Below are 19,450 nucleotides of genomic sequence, written 5' to 3'. Positions count from 1 at the left end.
CCGCAACCCCACGGGCGCGAGGCGCGCTGTGATTGGCGGAGCGCGGGCTCCCCGCCGCGCGAGGCGCTCTCTGATTGGCGGAGCGCGGCCGCTCCCCCCCGCGCCTTGCATCGGCAGCTCGGCGCTCGGCAGGCCCAGGCGCGGCAGCAGAGCGCCGAGCGGGGCTGATGCAACCCAGGGCAGGTCTGTGGGACCGGGCGGGGGAACCGGGCGGGTTTGGGGGGACCGGGGGGTCCCGGGGCTCCCGTAGCGCCGGTAACGCCGTGTCCTGCCCTGCAGCCGCCGCTATGGAGCCAGCGCCCGGCCCGCAGGAGAAGTATCAGCTCATCACGCGGAACCTGCAGGTACCGGGAGGAGGATGGGGCCGGGGCCGGGCCGCGGGGACGAGCGGGGACATCCGGGGTGGATGTCAGGGACGAGCGGGGCTGGATCGGGGTCGGGCGGAGGAATTGGGGCTGGGCGGGTTGATGGGGGCTGGATCGGAGCCGGGGCGGGGGCGATCGGGGCAGGATGGGGTCCAGGTGCCGGAGGGATCGGGGCTGGATCGAGGGGAATACGGCAGGATTGGGGTCCGAGAGGGGGAACGGGGCAGGATCGGGGCATGGGGAGGCCGGGATGCGGAGATCTGAGCCAGAGCAAGCCCCGGGGATCAGCGCCGGGACACGCCGTGTGTGAAGCCCGGGCGCCCAGCGGGATGTGTCCTGCCCAGTTCCCTCCCGGTGAGGTCCCGGCGAGGCCCAGCCCTGCCAGCTCCGTGTGTTTTGGCCCCTCACAGGAGGTGCTGGGCGAGGACAAGCTCATGGCCATCCTGAAGGAGCGAGAGCTGAAGATCTACTGGGGGACCGCCACCACGGGCAAGCCCCACGTGGCCTATTTCGTGCCCATGTCCAAGATTGCGGATTTCCTGAAGGCTGGCTGCGAGGTGAGGCACTGTCACGGTGCTGGCTGGCGGCTGCAGGGAGCAGGAGCGCTTCCCCTGACCCGGGTGACACCGCCTGTCCCCTGTCCTAGGTGACAATCCTCTTTGCCGACCTCCACGCGTACCTGGACAACATGAAGGCTCCCTGGGAGCTGCTGGAGCTGCGCACCCGCTACTACGAGCACGTCATCAAAGCCATGCTGGAGAGCATCGGGGTGCCCCTGGAGAAGCTCAAATTTGTCCGGGGCACCGATTACCAGCTCAGCAAGTGAGTCCAGAGCAAGCCTCAGCTTGGGCTCTGCTGATCCTGGGTCTCTGGAGCAGCTTTGTCCCCTCTCAGTGTGGCCAGGAGCAGCTCTCAGAGCTGTCCCCGTGCCTCCCACAGGGAGTACACGCTGGACGTGTACCGGCTCTCCTCCGTGGTGACGCAGCACGACGCCAAGAAGGCAGGGGCAGAGGTGGTGAAGCAGGTGGAGCACCCCTTGCTGAGTGGTTTGCTGTACCCAGGCCTGCAGGTGAGGCAGGTGTGGTGTCCGGGGAGGTGCTGGCAGAGCCAGGGCCACCCCGGGGTGTTTGGGGCTGAGTGTGAAGGTCGTTGTTGTCCGCCCCAATGTCACACCTGGCGGTGGCGCAAAGCCCGGCCTGAGCACAGAGCTGCTGTTCCAGCAAACAGTCTGGAATGTTCCCGTCCTTCCCTGGCTGGGAGTGCCCCAGGAGAGGCTGAGGGACAGGCCAGGACTGTTTTGGGTCCAGCCTCGAGGCTCTGTGTCTCTCCACAGGCGCTGGATGAGGAGTATCTCAAGGTGGACGCGCAGTTTGGAGGGGTGGATCAGAGGAAGATCTTCACCTTCGCAGAGAAGGTCAGGAATGGGGGGATTTCTGCCAGACTCGGGCCTGAGGGAGGGCTTGGCCACTCCCAAATCCACTGGGAGAAGCGTGTGGGATTTTGGTTGATGTCACAGCTCTCCGTGCTGCTGCTGCCGTGCTCTGTGCAGCCACACATCCCTGGCTGTGACTCTGCCCTCCCTGGGTGCTGTCATTCCAGATCCTAAACTTACCTGGAGCCAGGAGCAAGCAGAGAATGCGAGTTAAATCTGAATGAGGCTCGTCTCTGACTTGGCTCCTTGTGTTTTCCCAGTACCTCCCTTCCCTGGGCTACGCCAAGCGCGTCCATTTGATGAACCCGATGGTTCCTGGGCTGACAGGCAGCAAAATGAGCTCGTCAGAGGAGGTTGGTCCTGGATGTGGCTGTGCTCAGGGGGCTCTCTGGGGACAGGTTGGTGGCTGGGGGCTGAGAGGGAACCACCCCAGGGAAGGTGAGCTCTCCCTCCCCACTCACACGGGGTTCTAACCAGCAACAACTCCAGAGTGAATCTTGGGTGAGGGGCTGAGGAAATCTCTTGCTGCAGGACTCCAAGATCGATCTTCTGGACCGCAAGGAGGACGTGAAGAAGAAGCTGAAGAAGGCTTTCTGTGAGCCAGGGAACGTGGAGAACAACGGTGTCCTGTCCTTCATCAAGCACGTCCTCTTCCCCCTCAAGTCAGGTGAGGGGCTTGCCACGCTCGGGCGTGGAGAAGAGGAGGGGACAGGAGTGTGTCCCCTGAAACAAGGCTGAGTGCCACCTGCCCAGCCCCTGCTCTGGGGCAGAGTGGGCTGGGTGCTTTATCTGAGCCTTGAGTTAATCTGAGCTTTAAAACCTGTTTTGTCGCAGAGTTTGTGGTCCTGCGAGAGGAAAAATGGGGAGGAAACAAAACCTACACGGCCTATGAGGCCCTGGAGAAGGACTTTGCTGAGCAGGTGAGGGCTGGGAGGAGCTGAACCTTCTGCCTGAGGTTCCTGGGAGCAGTCTGGGAGTGCTGGGAGATGGAAATCTGCACTGGGAAGGGGTGTGGAGTGTGGCCTGGTAGTGTGGGATGCTTCCAGCCAGGAGAGCCCAGGGGAGAGAAGGTGAGTGAAGGGTGTGAGGTCAGGACAGCACCACATCAGCCACATCTGGAGCAGAGCAGCAGTCGAACCCTTCTCAGCTGTTCCCAGCAGAAGCTGGAGGCAGAAGTTTCCAAGGGGAATCAGGTCAAGGGTTTGGGATTCATCTTCCCACCCCGTTCGGTCTCCAGTTCCCACCTGTGGCCTCAGACAGGGACATCTTTGTCCTGACACAGGTTGTGCACCCTGGAGACCTGAAGAACTCTGTGGAAGTGGCCCTGAACAAACTGCTCGACCCCATCAGAGAGAAATTCAACTGCCCCGAGCTGAAGAAGCTGAGCAGCGCTGCGTATCCCACCCCATCCAAAGCCAGTAAGGAGGGGCTGGGAGCCAGGGAGGTGGGGCCTTGGGAGCTCAGGGAAATGGGGCCGTGGCCATGCAGGGCTGAGTGGGACAGAGTCCCTCCAGGAGCTGAGATCAAAGTTCTGAAGCTCCAGACTCAAAAACAGTTGTGGAGAACATTGGGAAAGGTGAGGAAAGCCAGCACGCGAGGGACTCTGTGCTCTGGTATAGGGACAGGCATGGAATTCCATGAAGGGAATCCCCCCCAGGAGCTGCATTTGGGGCTGACCACCTCCCTGGGTTTGTGCTGGGTGTTGTGACCGTTCCATTCGCCCTGCAGAGCCTGCAGAGAAGGGCACCAAGAACTCAGAGCCGGAGGATGTGGTCCCGTCCCGGCTGGACATCCGCGTCGGCAAAGTGATCAGCGTGGAGAAGGTGCGGGGACAGGGGAGCAGCCTTCCCACGTGCTGACATTTGGGGTGTGCCTGGGGGGACTGCCACCCTTCTGTGCCACCCCATGCCCATCCCTGCTCCCCCTGGCAGCACCCGGATGCCGACAGCCTGTACGTGGAGAAGATCGACGTGGGCGAGGCCGAGCCCCGCACCGTGGTCAGCGGCCTGGTGCACTTTGTCCCCAAGGAGCAGCTGCAGGACAGGCTCGTGGTGCTGCTCTGCAACCTCAAACCCCAGAAGATGAGGGGCGTGGAGTCGCAGGGCATGGTGCTGTGTGCCTCCAGGTGAGGGGCAGAGGGGACACCGGGGGCTGGACCACCCCTCCTGCCTCGGGGTGCCCAGGGGCAGCTGGGCAGCACTCTGGGGTGACTCTGGTGTCTCCACACCTCTCCTTAGCGTGGGGGAGCCCCGTCAGGTGGAGCCCCTGGACCCCCCAGCCGGGTGCTGCGCCGGGGAGCGTGTCTACGTGGAGGGCTACGAGGGCGGGGAGCCCGACGAGGAGCTCAAGCCCAAGAAAAAGATCTTTGAGAAGCTGCAGGTGAGGACTGGGAACAGCTGGGAGTGGCTGGAGTTCCATCCAGCAGGGCCACACTGTCCCCAGCTCTGGGTGACCCCGAATGGGCTGTTTGCCCCCTCGGTGGGAGATGAACCTTCCCGGGGCTGACCCTTCCTCCCTGCTCTGCTCCCCAGGCCGATTTCCGTGTCTCTGAGGATTGTGTCGCGCAGTGGAAGCAGAGAAACTTCCTGACCAAGCTGGGGACAGTCTCCTGTAAAAGCCTCAAGGGTGGCAGCATCAGCTAACAAGCGCCAGGGCTGCTCTGGTGCCTCCTGCACCTCCTCCCAGTCATCTCCCCGCCAGTGCCCCGAGTCGGGGGCTCAGCCCTGGGGGCTCTGGGGCTGGACTTGCAGCCTCTCACCCCGGGAGCGGCCTCCAGCATCCCCCTGTGCCTCGGCTGTGCCAGTGCTGGGGACTGGAGGTGCCACCACACCCGAGGGACCCGTGTGATTCATCCCCATGGCCCTGGGGCCACGCCTCGCTCGCGCTGTGCCACGGACTGGACGTCCCTGCCCGCCGGGGCGGCGTGTGTGGCTGCTGTGCCGAGGGCAGAAGGGAGAAGCTGCTTCTCCAACCTTGTGTTGCTGCTACCAGAGCTGGGGACAGTCCCCAGCCGTGCCCACTGGGGCTGCTCTGTGCCCAGGAGCGTTCCTGGGGCTGTCCTGAGCCCGTGGGGGGTGTGGGCCTTCAACACTGACTCGGGAACCATCTGTCTGTCATAAACCCAATAAAATGTCGAGCTGACTGCACGTGGCTGTGCCCATCTGTCCAGGGGAGCTGGCAGCCAGCCCAAGGGTGTCCCTGCAGCTCAGCACCACCCAGAAGGGACCTGCAACCACAAACCAGGAAGAACAGGAGGCAGCAAGCTTCGGTCATCATTTTTACCAGCCAGGTACAGAGCTCTGAGCAGCTACTTGGCGGCAGAGGGTCAGTTGCTTTTGGTTTGGTTTGGTTTGGTTTGGTTGGGTTTGTTGCTTCGTTTGGTTTGCGTTTAGTTTTGTTTTTTGTTTTTTTTTTTTTCTTTTTTTACAATCAAAGAAATCAAAATGTGACCCGAGTTTACAGAAACGGAATCAAGGCTCTACCCCAGAGCCCAGGGCCAGCTCGAGGGGCAGCCAGGCCCTTCCTCCTGCCGGGCAGCGGCGAGTGGCCGGGGCCAGTGCTGGCCACGAGCCCCTCTTGCCTTTCCATCAAGAGCCAAAGCCCTGATCCCTCCCAACCAGCACCTCCATCCCCTCCGGGTCCTGTCTGCATCCTCCCAGGAGCTCTCGTGGCCAAAGCTTTCCCATTCCCTTGTCCAAAGTGCTTCCATTCCTCGCGGGCCTGTCTGGCCGGCAGCGGTGGCTCCAGCTCCGGTGTCTTTGGTCCCCAAACTCCTCTGGGTGTGGCTCCACACACCCAGACCAAGCATCAGCTCAGCAGGGAGGAGGTGCTGGCTCTGCTGCACAGGCCTCGATTCCAGTTAAAAAAAAAAAAAAAGCAAAAGCTGTAGTACTTAGGAAAGTGAAACCAACACCATTTTTGCATAAATATCATCAAGGCCGTGGAGGCTAAGGCTGTTTGCTTCCTGTATTAAGTTAGTTGCCAGTTCCACACTCGTCCGTTGACCTGCCCAGGTCCCTGAGAGATTTGGATTCCTGTCCTTGGGGGCTCCAGTCCTGCAGTGTTGTCCTTCAGGCCGTCTCTCCCCGTCTGTCTGCAAGGCAGGAGGGAAGAACCTGTCAGCCCCCCTGACTCCCAGCTTCCCACAGCCCTACCAGGCTCTCTCCCCGCTGTCCCAGCTGTAACACAGCCCAGGAGCCGTGCTGGCCGGCTGTAACTTTGGGAATTTATCACTCGGGGATGTACAGCTCAGGATCCTGAACCTCCAGCAGCATCATCCCAGCCCACGTACCTTGTGCAGGGAGGCTCTGAGCCGGCGGCTCCGCGGTGTTCCTGCTCTCCGTTCCCGCCAGCTCACTCTTAGTCCTGCTCTCCTCCACCTTGGCATCCCCGTCAGGCACCGGGGAGCCCAACGCCTCTGCCCCCGGTGCCTTCGGGGCAGGGGCCGGTCCCGAGCCGAGCGAAGGCTTCTTGGCTACCGGAGGGGGGATCTTGCCGGGTTTTCTCTGGGTTTGTGCCTTCCCGGGGCCCTGTGGGGCCGCAGCAGCCGGGGCTGCCGAGCGCTGCCCCGAGAAATTCATCAGCTCGGCCACCAAGTTCCTCTTCAGGTCTGCCTGCGCCTCGGGGGACGAGGCCGTCTCGATCACCAGCTTCCTGGAGCTCTTGGCGAAGATGAAGCTGGCGGTGGAGGCCGGCGATTTGTTCCTGGGGGACAGCTGCCCGTCCCCGGCGGGGCCCTCGGCGCCGGCCTGGGCTGCTCGGCCGCTCGGAGGCTTCTCGGCGGCCTCTCCGGAGGCCAAGGCGGCGGCCTTGAGGTGCACGGCGTGGTGGAGCTGGTTGGAAGGCACCGCGTCTTGGGCAGGAGGCGGCTGCCGCGTGGACAGGGAGCGGCGGACGGGCTTCTGTGGGGCCGGACGCTCCTCAGGCCCGGCCCCGGCCGCGGCCGCGGGCTCCACGCTGACGGAGCGCAGCCGCACCATCTGCAGCAGCGAGGGGGTGACGATGGGCAGGCTGGCGTCCTCCTTGGCCGCGGGGCCGCTCTTGCTCCTCGACACCGGCTCCTTCTTGGCCTCTGCCCGCGGGCCGTTGGCCGCCTTCTTAAGGCTGATTTGGGGCGGCAGGGCCGGGGCCGAGGGCGGCGGGAGAGGCGGCGCTGGCGGCGGCACGGCGGCCGTGGGAAGGGGCTCGGCGGGGCACGGGGGCTGCGGAACCGCGGCGGGCGGGTCTCGCTGCTGAGATGGTGAAGTGGCGGCCCCCGGGCTCGCCGTCTGCCCGTCCGCCGGGGCCGAGGCGGCATCGGGCGGGCTGCAGAGATAGGATTCATCCGGAGGGGGGAAGTCTGCCATGGACAGGTCGTGCTCCTCGGGGGCCGGCGGCGGCGGCGGGGGCCAGGCGGTGTCGGTGAGGGGCTCGCTGCCGCTCTGGGGGTTCCCCTCCGCCTTCTTGGCCGGCGGGGGTGGCGGGTGGTAGGCAGGCGGCGGTGAGGGCGGCGGGGACTTGCCGCTGGGCTTGGCCGAGGGCTCCTGGCCGGCAGTGCTGGGCGCTGGCGGGGTTTGTGAGGGCTGGAGGGGGCCGGCGGGGGCCGGGGGCTGCTGGGGCTTGGTGGGTGGCGGGGAGAAGGGAGCGGGGACCTTGGGGTGCGGGGGGATGATGAACCGCTCCGAGCGACTGGTCGGCGCCTCGGGGGGAGTGGGGTCCGAGGCCGAGGAGGAGATGGAGGTGAGGGAGGAGGACACAGAGAGCGCAGGCGACTGCAGGGAGCACACCCGGTCGGGCTTCTGGGGCTGAGACTTGCCCGGGGATACAGCTGGGGGTCCCAACCCCTTGGTGGGCAGCGTGGGCGTCCCGCTCTGGCTGGAGTAGCCGCTGGACGGGGACATGGTGCGGTCAGACCCATCGGGGCAGCTCCACTTGGCCTGAGCTTGGGGCTCCCTCAGCACCACCGTCACCCCGGGACGGCCCCGCGAGGCCTCGGGGGAGCTGGCGCTGGCCAGGCTTTCCGAGCGGAGGCTGCTGGTCTCGCTCAGCGATGGGGAGAACACCTCATCCTCGCCCGCGGGGCTGAAGGGCGCGGGGTGCGGGGACCAGGGCGCGCTGCTCTCCCGCTGGGGCCGCCGGTCGGGCCTGGGGGGCAGCCCCAGCACCTTGGGCTCCCCGTCAGCCTTCTGGTGCAGCGAGTAGGTCCTGCGGGGAGGGGCCGGGGGCTTCTTCATCTTCCTGAGGGAGACGCTGCGGGCGGAGGAGCGCTCGCTGGCCAGGCTGGCCGTGTCCGAGCCCTCCGCCTGGCTGCCCGTGCTGTAGGCGGGGGACGCGCGGCCGCTGCCCACGGCCAGGAGCCCGGGGGCCGCGGGAGCGAGGCCGGCAGCGGGCTTGGAGCAGGAGCTGGCGGAGCTGTAGATGCTGATTTGGTCGGTGTCGGAGCGAGCCGCCGCGTCCGCCTCGCCGTGCGGCCCCGCCTCGGGCTGCCGGTGGTCGCAGCCGCCCTGGGAGGAGATGGTGGAGCTGTTGGACACGATGGTCTCCGTGGACTGCGAGTGGCTCCAGTTGTCGCTGGAGGAGGAGGGCTCGCGGCTGCGGGCGCTGCGCTCCGAGAAGCGGGACAGGGAGCGCACCGAGGCCGGGCTGGACGACACGAGGCTGCAGCGGCTCAGCGTCCGCACGCTGCTCCTCGTCAGGGCCACCACGTCCACCATAGGCGGCAGGATGGCGTTGGGGATGATCTTGGACATGTAGGTGCCCTGGGGCGAGATGGACATGACGGGGCCGACCAGCATCTCCGGGGGGTTGGCGTAGGTGGTCATGCCCGGCACGGCCAGCGACTTCGGCCTCACCATGGGTGACAGCTTGGCCGCTGTCTTCCTCCCCAGCAAGCTGTCGTCGTAGTAAACCCTGTTGATGTGCTTCTGCAGGGCTGCGTCCGCCTCCTCCAGCACTCCCAGGCAGACGCGGGCGCCGCCGGCCACGGGCGGGGACTGCAGCTTCCCGTCGATGGTGGGGATGCGCACGGCATCCCCCGACACCTGCCCCCCGTTCAGCAGGGGCTGCGCTGCCTGGCCGTCCCCACGGCCCGCTGGCCCATCCGCCTCGGGATGTCCCTTGGCTCCATGGCTGTTCCTGAGACCTGGGAGCAGGGAGAGGTGACCTCAGCGTGGGCCCAAGGCGAGGCAATCAGAAATCCTGAAGATCCCCCCTTGCCCCGAAGCTTACCCAGCTCCTTATGGACGTGCTGGGGGATGCCCAGCACTGTTGTCCTCCTGTCCTTCCTCTTCTTGCCAGCCCTCTCTGAGGATTTGGGAAAGGAGTCGTGTGGTCGGAAGGTGGAACCTACGAGAGGTGTGAGAGAGTGCAGCCAGTGTGAGGGGTGTCCCCAGTGTCCCCAGAATCTCCAGCACTTCCAGACATGCTCTGGGATAAGCCAGGCTCAGGCACTGGAGCAGCCCAGAGAGGCACCAACCGAACAGTCTGAGCAGGGAGGAGACGCTGTCTCTCTGTCTGTCTGTCCGTCCATCCCCCTCGCCCAGCCCCAACGCTCTGACTCAGCCAGAGCTGCTCTCATCTCTCCCAAGGGCCCCCAAAGCCCTGCGCTGGCCCGTGGCCACAGCGAGGCAGATCCCAGCTCCCTGCCACGCTCCCCAAGCCCCCTGGCCAGCCCCCGTCGCTCAGCCCGGTACCTTTGCGCTGGATCATCTCGGAGCGGATGGACAGGGCATCCTCGGAGGTGCTGTCCGTGGCGCAGGAGGCCGCCCGGCTCCGGAAGGACAGGCTGTCATCCTCCGAGGACACGCAGGACTGTGGGGACACAGCGGGCTCAGCAGACCCCGGGCTGCGGGGACGGAGCTGCCCCGGCCCCGGCCAGGCCCCTTCCCCGCCGCGAACTGAACTCTGCAGCCGAGACAAAAGCTTTTCCCAGGGCCAAAGGCTGAGTCAGCCACGCCGGCATCCAGAGTCCTCCCACCAGGAGCGGGGCTGGGAGCAGCCCCTGGGACCCTGCATGGCTCTGCAGCCCCTCGGAGAGCGGGAGAAACGGGCTCTGGTGCACGCTAGGAGCACCTGAAGGAACTGCCAGGCTCGCCCCTGTGCCAAGCCCAAAATGACTCCAGGGGTGTTGGGAGCCCAGGGCTGGAGGGCTGCCACGGCTGGGAGAGGGGCGTGGGACAGGGACAGGCAGGATCCCCAGCACTGCCAGGGGCACAGCCCCACGCTGGACGCGCCTTCCAGCGTCCCCAGCCCTCCAAACCCTCCCTGGCACAGGCAGAGGTTGGGAGGAGACACTTCAGGGTTAACCTGACCTCACTGCCCCCGTGGCCCTGCCCATCGTGGGGTTCCCAGTCCCCCACTTCCAAGGGGTGAAAGGGGCTGAGAGCCAACGAGAGGCAGCAGCTTGAGCAAACACAGGCGGGCGAGGCGCTGGCAGCGGGCTCAGAGCCCAGGGATTGCCAAAGCTCATATTGGCCAAAAGAGGAGGAGTTTCACAGGCACCAGGTTGGATTCGGTCCACAGTCCCCATCATGGTCACCCCTCCTCAGCCAGGGCTCCCAGGGGACACCGGGGGGGAGGGACAGGGGGACAGGGGGATGCAGGCACAGGGGGAACCCCGAGAGAGCCCCTCAGGGCAGAGCAGGACGTGCCAAGGCCGAGGGTGGGGAAACAGCCCGGCATGGGGCAAAGGGAACAACTCCAAGGGACACACAGCCAGTTCCAGCCCCACAACCCCCCTGGACATGGTCCTGCCACCTCAGCTGGGTGTCTGTCTGCCCCCAAACATGACGCAGGGAGGACAGAAGAGCCACCCTGTGTCCCCTCACCCCCTGGGCACTCCAAGAGCGCCACTTGGCAGGGCTCACCTGGAGGCTGCTGGTGTCCCCGTGGTCCCAGGCACTTTTGGTCTGTTTCTGCTTCTCTGTGGAGGGAAGACAGAAGGTAAAACCCTCCAGGGGAGCCGGAGGAAGCAGCTGCCGAGCTGGCAGTGCCCCCTGCACAGCCCAGCCACCAGCGCTGGACTCTGGTCAGCCCCGTGCGCCGCCCACGCCGCCCGGCCAGCCAGGAGCCGGGGACAGCCCTTCCGCCGTGTCCCCAAGGCCACCCTGGGGCTGGGAACACCTACCCTGGTGCTGCAGGGACTTCAGCCCCTGCTGGGCCTGGCTGTGCAGCTCCTCCAGGTGCGGGGGCCGCGTGCTGGGGAAGAAGACGTTGTCGGGACATTCCTCGCCCGCCGTGTACTGCACGCTCAGCCGCTTCTCGCCCTCGCCCTTGGCAGCGCCTGCGGGGACAGCGGGGTCAGCTGGGCTGGGGGGGACGCGGCCACGCCGCCACCAGCGCGTCCCAGCCCAGGGGGGACGAGCGCCGGGTGGTGACATCCACCCCGGGATGATGTTATCCTGCTCGGCTCCAAGCCGGGCGCTGGAAACACCGGGAGAAATCCCATCGCAGCCGGTCGATATTCCGGAGTCGGGATGTCTCCTCTGGTTTTCTCCCCACAGCCAGAGGGGTGCTGGGATGTGGGAGCACCCTCCTTCCCCAGCGCCGTGGTTAGGAGCTAACGAGGCGGTGAAGTGGGGCTGGGGGCAGCTGAGCAGGGAAGGAAGGGGCAGCACAGCAGGGGATTAAACGTGGATGGAACGAGGATGAGGATGAGGGTGACTTTCCCTTCAGAGCATTGCGTCATTCCCAGGCCTTGCTCATCACCCCGAGAGCAGGGACTCCCCCCATGCCCAGGCAGGCTGGGAGCTGCACGGACGAGGGAAACTGAGGCACATCCAGCAGCAGAGATCCCAGAGGACCCAAATCCCTGCTCCGAACCCCGCTGGATGCTGAATGCCCCATCTGCCACTCCTGGGGCAGCACGGAGCCTTCACTCCCTGCCTTGCAGCCACCACCAGCACCCTGCGGTGCCCACGGGCCGGGGCTACCGTGGCATCACCCAGCCCTGGCATCACCCAGCCCGGGCACTGCAGCAGCGTGGCACAGCCCTGCCCACCCTGCCCGCACACCTGAGCGAAGCCTCGAACTCTCCCTGCCCAGACAAAAAAACAATTTCGAGGAAGGGAAGGGCGAGCGCAGGAAACCGTCGGGGCTGGCGGTGGCACCCCGGGGCCACGGGCACCTGCTGCTCGGCGTGGCCAGCACCGCACACGTCACCCCTTGTCCCCCGTGTCCCCCGTGTCCCCCGTGTCCCCGGTCCCCTCAGGGCCAGCCCAGCCGGGCAGCGAGGCGGCCGTGCTCCGACTCCAGCACACAAAGGAGCGGGCCTGGAACAATGGAGCCTCCCACCCTGCCGCCATGCCGGCCTCTGCCTCCGCCAGCACCCGCGCTGCGAGCGGGCAGCGGGGCATGGCCAGCCCGGCACAGCCCGTGCTGCCACACGGCTCCGCGGTGCTGGGGCAAAATCCCTGCAGGGGACACAAGACGCCCACAGCATCACGTCCCTAATCCCCTTTTCTCCCCTCGGTTTCGGCAGCCCCACGCCTGACACCCCCCCAAACACGCTGGGAGCCTTGCGGGGAGAGGAGCGCAGTGATTTATTCCGGTAACTCGGCGGCGGGAGAGGCCGGGGCTGGGGTGACCTTCCCTGCCCTCCCCCGGCCGTGGCAGCGCCCCTGCTCCCCGGGCCGGGCCGGGGGGCTCCCGGTGGGCAGGGGTTGTGTAAGGACAGGGCTCTGCTCCCTGCCTGCCTCCCTCCCTGCCCGCTGCTCACTCACCCTTCTTCTTGAAGAAAGCCAGGAGCGAGGAGAGGTTCCTGCCCATGAAAACCACCATGGTGGCCGGGGAGAGGGTCCGGTCCCCAGGGAGGAGGCTGAGCCTATTGCGCCCAGGCTGCTCTCACCCGGCCAGTGCCGGATGCTGGCGGCCCCCAGCTCCCTCCCTCCGTCCTCATCCGCACGGGCGGGAGGATGCTCGGCCAGGCGAAGAGGCTCCGGCGCAGCTGCTGGCGAGCAGGGATCAGCCCGAGCCGGGGACGGCTGCGCGGTGGCAGGAGGGGACAGTCCCGGCTGCGCCCCCCGCGCTCCTCGGCAGAAGCGAAGAGGGGGCTCCTCCTCCGGCCTCCGGCTCGCTCCCCCCGGCCCTCCCGCCTCCTCCCACGCACGGCACGGACCACAGGGATCTGTTCTTCCAGGCTCGGGGCCGGCATTTCCCCTGCTCCTCCCTCTTGGACCCCCGGGACCCCCCAGGACCCTGCTGGGCGCAGCAGAGCTTGCAAACCAGTTGCTCGCTTCCACAACGGAGCAGCCAACTGGGAGGAACTGGGAGGAACTGGGGGGCTTTTCCACCCTGGGCTATGACACAGCAGGCAGCAGGGTGACATTCCCCATCCTAGCCTGCCCCCAGTGCCCCCCAGGACCCTGCCCCGATCCTGGCAGGGAACACGAGCCAGGATGGAGCAGAGGCTGTTTGTCCTTAGGGACGGGGCCACGTCACGGTCACAAGGGCTGGCAGCACTGGGGGAAAACCAGGTCTGGGACCAGTCTAACCAGTAGCTCCAGCTGCTGGTACGGAGGCAGGTGAAAGCAGGGGCAGAAATGCCAGACGGTCACACAGTGGCACTGCCCTGGCACTGTCCCCACCACGGAGGTGCTCCCAGGGCAGTGGGTGCCCGGCACCTCTGGGAGCTCCACCCCCGCTATTTACAGGTGTTTTACCCCAAAAGGTGAACAGCACTGAGTTTTCACCCAGCAGGCAGCCGTGTCATTGTGCCAACCCCTGTGCCCCCTGCCCTGCAGCTCCCCACGGGCTGTGCCCAGGGTTTATTCCAGCACGACACAGCGGGGGCTGCAGACCCAGCAGGGTCCCAGCAGGGTCCCAGCAGGCCCCAGGCAGCGACTGCGCAGCCCAAGGGACAGTTTGACCTTGTGAAGGGCGTCTCCGTGTCCCCAGCCAGGCAGCTCCGGGCTCAGCCAGGATTTCTTCCCTGGAATTCCACCACGGCCGTGGCCCCAAACACCAGCAGCTCCCCGGCTGTGCCTGACCCAGCACGGGCAGGATGGGCCCTGCTGCCCGCACGCTCCCCCAGAAGGTGCCGGTGCCCACGGGCAGCCGTTTCCACAGCACAGGTGGGAAAGGGCCGCGATGAAAGGGCTGAGGATGCACAAAGCAAGGGCCACGGGCCGTGGCAGCTGGGGGGGACGCTGCTCCCAGCTCCACAGGGAAGGCTCCAGCCCTGCAGCTCTGCCCACAGAGATGGGACTGCAACAGCCCCCGCTTCATGGCACCAGCAGCTCCCCCAGTAAAGGGAGACAGCCCCTCCTGCGCTGCCCAGGGCCCAGGCACAGCAGAGCTTTGGCCCGGCGGGTCTGCTGATGGCAGCACACGTGGAAGCTGCTCCCGGGGCTGTGAGGACATTCCCAGGTGCTGGCAGACAGCCTGGCCCTGCTCCACCTTCCCGCCTGTGGCCCGCTGCCCACACGGAGGAGCTGGAGAAGATCCCTCTGCGAGGGAGACGTGTCCCTCTCCTGCGTGTGACACCGCTGAGGAGGAGCTCAGCAGGGGCGGCTGCGATCTCCCAAAGGATAATCCAGGGCTGAGCCCGGCCTCGAAGAGCAGCCTCCACTGCTCCCACTCCCTGTGACCTTCGCTACCTCATCATCCTCACCCAGCCGGCCTCACCCCGGCTCTGTCAGCACACGGTGAAACCTGCTGGAAACGCGGGGGGAATCCAGGAGGGACAGAGCCCCGATGCTGCAGCAGAGGCTGCGGGTCCCGCCGGGCTGGGGAAGCCGCTGCAGCTGCAGCCGCTGCCGGTAGCAACACGCCCGGTTGGAGCCGGTGTCCCGGCCCCCGTGCATTCCTTGCGGTGCATCCTGGATCACCCCGTGCCCTCGGGGCTGCGCTGACACACGTGCCTCGGCCACACGTGGCAGCGGGATTCTCCCAGATAAGGAGCTGAGGAGCGGGAGGGTTCCCAGCGACGGGCGCCCTGTCAAGGATGGGCTCTGGGGCTCGGAGCTGGTACCTGCTGCCGCCACGGCCAGGGATGGTCCGGAGGGAGCAGAGCATCCCTGGAGCGAGGCACGATGGCAGGAAAGGCAGGGAACCCCCGGCTTTCAGATCTGCCTGAGGCGGGCTGGAGGTACCAGAGTGGGAATGGGCTGAGACCCCACAGGAGCACGGCCAGGGCCGCCCAGGCCGATGCTGCAAACAGAACTCGGCGCTGGCCCAGCTCTCTTCACCTGGAGAGAGCCAGGGGAGAAAATCCCAGCTCCTGTCCCCGTCCTGGCCAGGCCTGTGCCTCCTGCGAGCAGCCGGTTTGGCCGGGCTCGGCTGCGAACATCCATCTCTGCCTGCTCGGCACTGCCCCGACTTGCCTGCTCCGCGCACGGCGCGGGTCCTGCGGCGGCAGCAGCTCCCTGCCCGCCCCTCCACCGCCACTGACTCACCCAGGAAGAATGGGGAGGAGGGGGAGCTGCCAGGCGGGCGGGAAGGGGCTGCGAGGTCCTCGGGGGGGAGCCCTCCTGCCTCCTGCTGCTCCGCGGGATGGAGCCTTCGCCTCCCTTCTCCCGGCAGCCAGAGAAGCCCCCCTGCCCCACGGCGCTGCTGCTCTCTGGGGGTCCCTGCCAGCACCATCCGGGCCTGGGGACTGCTCTGCTTCCCAGCTGCCTGCAGATGCCATGGATAACACCAGTGGGGTGCACCATGAACCCCACTGGGGGACATGGATGGACGCTGACGGAGCAGTGCTCCAGTACCACAGAATATTCCGATTTGGAAGGGATCCCATCCAGCTCCTCTGCTCCAGCATCCTGTCCCTCTGCTCCCTTTGCAACCTTCAGCTCTTTAGGGTGTCTGAGAGCTCCTAAAGACAACGAACCCGCTCCCCAAATCCTTGTCTGAGCGCAGGATCCCCGCCCTGGGACACGCCGCGGGGCCTGAGCGCTGCAGCAGGGCAGGAACACAATAATATTTACGGTGGCTCCGGCCACACAGCCCCTGCTGCCAGCCTGCCCTCGGCCACACCTGGGGGGCTGCTCCAGCCGGGAAAACATCTCCACCAAGCAAATAAACACCGCCCGATCCAGACTGCTGGCTCGGCTCTCAAACACGATCCCACGCAGAGGCTGAACTAAAATTAATTTCAACTGGGAAAACAAACTTGGATCGGGGCTTTTTTTTTTATTCTTCCTCTAAATCACAGCGGAGAAAGCTGCCTGGTATCACCTCGGTGAGCCAGCAGGCCCTGGCGAAGGAGCTGGTGCGGGGTGAAATCCCGCTTGGAGCAGAGCCGTGGCTCCAGTCGCCTGCAGCCATGGCTGCTGTCATGACAGGAGCACTCGGGGTTGTGCAACGGGCCCTGACCTCGCTGCCGTCCCACACCGGCCCCACAGCCAGCCCTGAGGTGACGCAGAGCATCATCTCCTGCTCCCTGAGCTATCCCAGATCCGGGCGAGGGGCTGGCAGCAGAGCAGGGGGGGTCCCGGGGCAGGACCACCCCGATGCCCGGCTGTGCCTCGTTCCCGGCCCCTGCAACAGCACGGAGAGCCTCCATCCCACCACGTCCCCACCCCGCGCCCGTCCCCTCCCCGGAGAAGCCACCGAACAGGTTTGAAGGTAAATAACAACCTTCCCCAGCCAGGAGCCGGATCCGGGCAGGAACATCCCAGATGGGGAGCGCGGGGCGGGAGAGAGCCGCAGGCAGAGCCTGGAAAGACACAGAGGGTGACACCGGTGGCACGTCTGACCGGGCCACCAACACCCCCTTCCACATGCAGAGCTTTGTCCCTCCCCTCGGTGCCCTCCAGCTCGCACGGTGCTCGGGGCTGGCTGCCCCCGGCCCATCACGCCCGGCGCTGTGTGCAGGGCACCCAGGTGCTCTTGCCACGGCAGAGGCGTTGCCTGTCGCAGCAGGCGCCTGGCCCCACGCAGGAGCAAAACCAGCAGACGGATTAAGGACAAGACGTTGCAGGTTTTTTCCCGTGCACGGATCCCCCGTCCTTGCGAGCAGCGCCCGAGCCCGCTCCCGCCCCGCGGGGCTTTTCCAAGGAAACACCGCGGAGGTGCCGATCCTCCCTTTGGAACGGACACGGCCGTGTGGGAGCAGCGAGAGGAGCTGCCACCAGCGTGGGGCGGGGGATAACCCAGAGCCACAGGGCGGGTCCCATCCCCGCCGCTCGGTGACGGCAGCGTGCCAAGCAGGCACGGCACGGCACGGCACGGCATTCCCGAGCCGAGAGCTGCCGAGCTGCCTGCCGGGGACACCCGCGGATCGCCTCCTCCCGTGCCCCGGGAGCAGGAGGGGGCACCGCGAAGGGCTGGGATGTCGCGGCCGCAGCGGGATGCTGGCCGGAGCGCAGGGCCGGCGGTGCCTGGGGAAAGCGCGCCCGTGTCCATCTCGGCGTGTTCCCCGCCGGGATCGGCCCCTGCCCTCATCCGCCCCCCCGGGTGTTTGCGGAGCCGGCCCAGCGTGGGTCTGGCACGGAGAGAGGCTGCAGAGGAGAAGGAGCACAGAGCTGCTCAGCCCACACCGGGGCTGCCCCGCGGGAGCCGGGACTGCCCGGGGCTCCGCGGCTGCTGCTGCTGCGGCCGCTCCCAGGCACAGGTCACCCACCCCTGGGACAGCTGGATCCCCCGTCCCTGCAAGAGCTCCAGGCCAGGCTGGAGCAGCCTGGGACAGTGGAAGGCGTCCCTGCCCACGGCGTGGACGCGATGAGCGTTTCCCTTCCAAATCAAACCATTCCATCATATTTGTTTTTTTTTTCTCCCCCGGCGGCCACCGAGGGGGACGCGGATGCGGGGTGACCCCGCACCCCGAGCTCCGCAGCCGCATCCCCGCCGAGTCCGCGGGGCGCAGCCTGGCCAGCAGCCACGTTCCTGCGCCCTGACTCAGCAGGGCCCGGCGGGGAGTCCCGATAAGGAGGCGATAAGAGGCTCCGTTCTCCCTGGGGCTCAAGGACCTTCCCCGGCACGGACGAGAGGCTGGGGATGCCCCCGGAGCAAGCCAGGCCCCGCTCGGGCACGGGGGGCGTGGGTTTGGCAGCGGTGGGGCAGAGCGGGCAGGGAGCGGCGGCAGAGCCCCCCCGGAGCCCTCGGCCGTGCCCACCCTGTCCCGGGGACCCCTGCCCCATCCCCTCAGCACCCATGCACGCACGGCACGAGCACAAATCCATCTGCCGGCGCCTGGGGCACCAACCACGGGCACGGCAGGACGGAAGGAAGCTTCCAGTGGCCGAAGAGACGGGAACTGGGGACACTGGTCCAGCCGCCCGCCATATGCAATCGTGCTCCAGCCCAAAATCCAGAGGGCCCCGGGGTCTTGCAGGGGGAGACGGGTGCCGGCACACCCAGCCCCCAGCCGGTGATCCCGGCTGCACCCTCCGAAATGCTGAAGCGACACAATGCAAATTCTTTGGCTTTGTGGCCGCCGCGCCGTTGCCATGGAGCCGTGGCAGAGAGCAAACACAACTCGCCCCGTGTTTTCTCAGCACCTTCCACCCCACGGCCTTCGGCCCCGGCGCCAGCCCTCGCCTCCCAGGATGTGCCCCGGCTGTACCGGTCCCACATCCCGCCCATTCCAGGGAACCCGAGAGGGAGCAGGGCCTGTCCCAGCCGGCCCTGGGGAAGGGATTGACCAGGGACAGCCAAGGCTGGCAGGGGATGGAGAGGAGACGGAGGTTGGACAGGAATCCACACGGAAGGGGTGAGGATGTGCCGGGGATGGCAGCTACAGGCCAATGGCACCCGGCCCTTCCTGCTGGAGACCACGACGAGAGCACGAGTGTGGCACAGAGGAGCCCGCAGCACCCAGGGAGGAGAGGCGGAGGGTGGAGAGCCTGCAGGGAAAGAGACGCTGTCCCTGCACGGCCATGGGCGACGTGTGAGCCTCCTGCCTCAGTTTCCCCAGGCACTGAGGATGGTCTCAGCTAGGACGTTCTGGAATTCTCTCCCTGTGCACCTGTGGGGTCTCCCTGCCCCAGGCCCCACCTCTGGGATGGTTCTGCTCGGAGTGGTGTCCCCGAGCCTGGGCAGAGCTGACAGCTGAGTGGTGAAGAGAGAGGGAAAAAGGGCAGGAGGGACAGCAGGGCAAGGATCCCACGGGGCTGGTGTGGGAAAACCACGCAGCAACCACCCCCGGGCCCTGCTAACCCTGTTCTGTGATCCTGCCCACGCTCCTGCCCAGGCTTGGCTCAGCCTGCGCTGGGGACACGGCGACAGTTTAGTGACACCAGTGGGGGAGTCGGCAACCCCAGGGGCTGGGGACGAGGTCACTGCGAGAGATCTCCCCTGCCGGCATCGCCCTGCTCTGATGAACCGTGGAGGGAGCTCAGGGGCTTCACCGATCCGCGCGTGGGTCCGGGCTGCGGCGGGACCCTTTCCCTGCTCCTCGTCCCCGCAGGAAAGATCTCGGCTCCTGCTTCCCCCTGGGCTTTCCAGGGGCATCCGTGGAGACGGAGCACAAAGCAGCCGAGCAGTCGGTGCGCGGACAGACGGACAGACAGACGGACAGACGGAGCGAGGGGACGGCGGCGGGGGCGGGGAGCAGCCCCTGCAAACACTCCCAGATCCCCTTGGCTCAGCGAGAGAAGCCGAGGCACGGGACGGGAGCGGGGGGCCGGGGTGGAAAGCGGCGCTGGCAGCGCTGGGATCCCGCTCGGAAAACAAATCAGTAACTAATTCAGCTGATCCCGTCCTGATAGCGCGGCTGCTCCCCCGGCGCGCCGGCACAGCC

General features: G+C 66.5%; 2 protein-coding genes across 2 annotated transcripts; one reads left to right on the top strand and one right to left on the bottom strand.

Annotated features, from left to right (window-relative positions):
- Positions 1-118: 118 nt before the first annotated feature.
- On the top strand, positions 119-4,938 carry YARS1 (tyrosyl-tRNA synthetase 1). The gene is made up of 14 exons (XM_040086000.2): positions 119-183; positions 280-344; positions 776-922; positions 1,012-1,187; positions 1,305-1,434; positions 1,699-1,779; positions 2,058-2,150; positions 2,329-2,464; positions 2,632-2,717; positions 3,080-3,215; positions 3,526-3,620; positions 3,729-3,922; positions 4,035-4,176; positions 4,329-4,938. The coding sequence occupies exons 1-14, from the start codon at positions 168-170 to the stop codon at positions 4,437-4,439; spliced, it is 1,608 nt and encodes a 535-aa protein (XP_039941934.1). The 5' UTR covers positions 119-167; the 3' UTR covers positions 4,440-4,938.
- A 123-nt stretch (positions 4,939-5,061) lies between these two features.
- On the bottom strand, positions 5,062-12,700 carry KIAA1522 (KIAA1522 ortholog). Its single transcript, XM_040085996.1, has 7 exons — positions 12,495-12,700; positions 10,901-11,056; positions 10,641-10,696; positions 9,468-9,585; positions 9,004-9,120; positions 6,089-8,917; positions 5,062-5,890 (listed from the first exon to the last, which is right to left on the bottom strand). Exons 1-7 carry the CDS (start codon positions 12,550-12,552, stop codon positions 5,868-5,870), a joined length of 3,357 nt encoding a protein of 1,118 aa, XP_039941930.1. The 5' UTR covers positions 12,553-12,700; the 3' UTR covers positions 5,062-5,867.
- Positions 12,701-19,450: the final 6,750 nt, after the last annotated feature.

The sequence above is a fragment of the Hirundo rustica genome, chromosome 25 (genome assembly GCF_015227805.2).
Source record: "Hirundo rustica isolate bHirRus1 chromosome 25, bHirRus1.pri.v3, whole genome shotgun sequence".
Classification (NCBI taxonomy): Eukaryota; Metazoa; Chordata; class Aves; order Passeriformes; family Hirundinidae; genus Hirundo; species Hirundo rustica.
The sequence above is the reverse complement of the archived record's forward strand: the minus strand, read 5'-3'. Positions and strand labels throughout refer to the sequence as shown.

What these genes read in the sequence shown, in the direction of transcription:
- YARS1 (XM_040086000.2), top strand. An exon ending in AGAAGGACTTTGCTGAGCAG is followed by an intron (nt 2,718 to 3,079) that starts GTGAGGGCTGGG and finishes GTCCTGACACAG; the next exon opens with GTTGTGCACCCTGGAGACCT. An exon ending in AAGTGATCAGCGTGGAGAAG is followed by an intron (nt 3,621 to 3,728) that starts GTGCGGGGACAG and finishes TCCCCCTGGCAG; the next exon opens with CACCCGGATGCCGACAGCCT.
- KIAA1522 (XM_040085996.1), bottom strand. Translation starts at nt 12,552, where the DNA reads ATGGTGGTTTTCATGGGCAGGAACCTCTCCTCGCTCCTGGCTTTCTTC. An exon ending in GGCTTTCTTCAAGAAGAAGG is followed by an intron (nt 11,057 to 12,494) that starts GTGAGTGAGCAG and finishes CTGTCCCCGCAG; the next exon opens with GCGCTGCCAAGGGCGAGGGC. An exon ending in GCACGTCCATAAGGAGCTGG is followed by an intron (nt 8,918 to 9,003) that starts GTAAGCTTCGGG and finishes CCCTGCTCCCAG; the next exon opens with GTCTCAGGAACAGCCATGGA.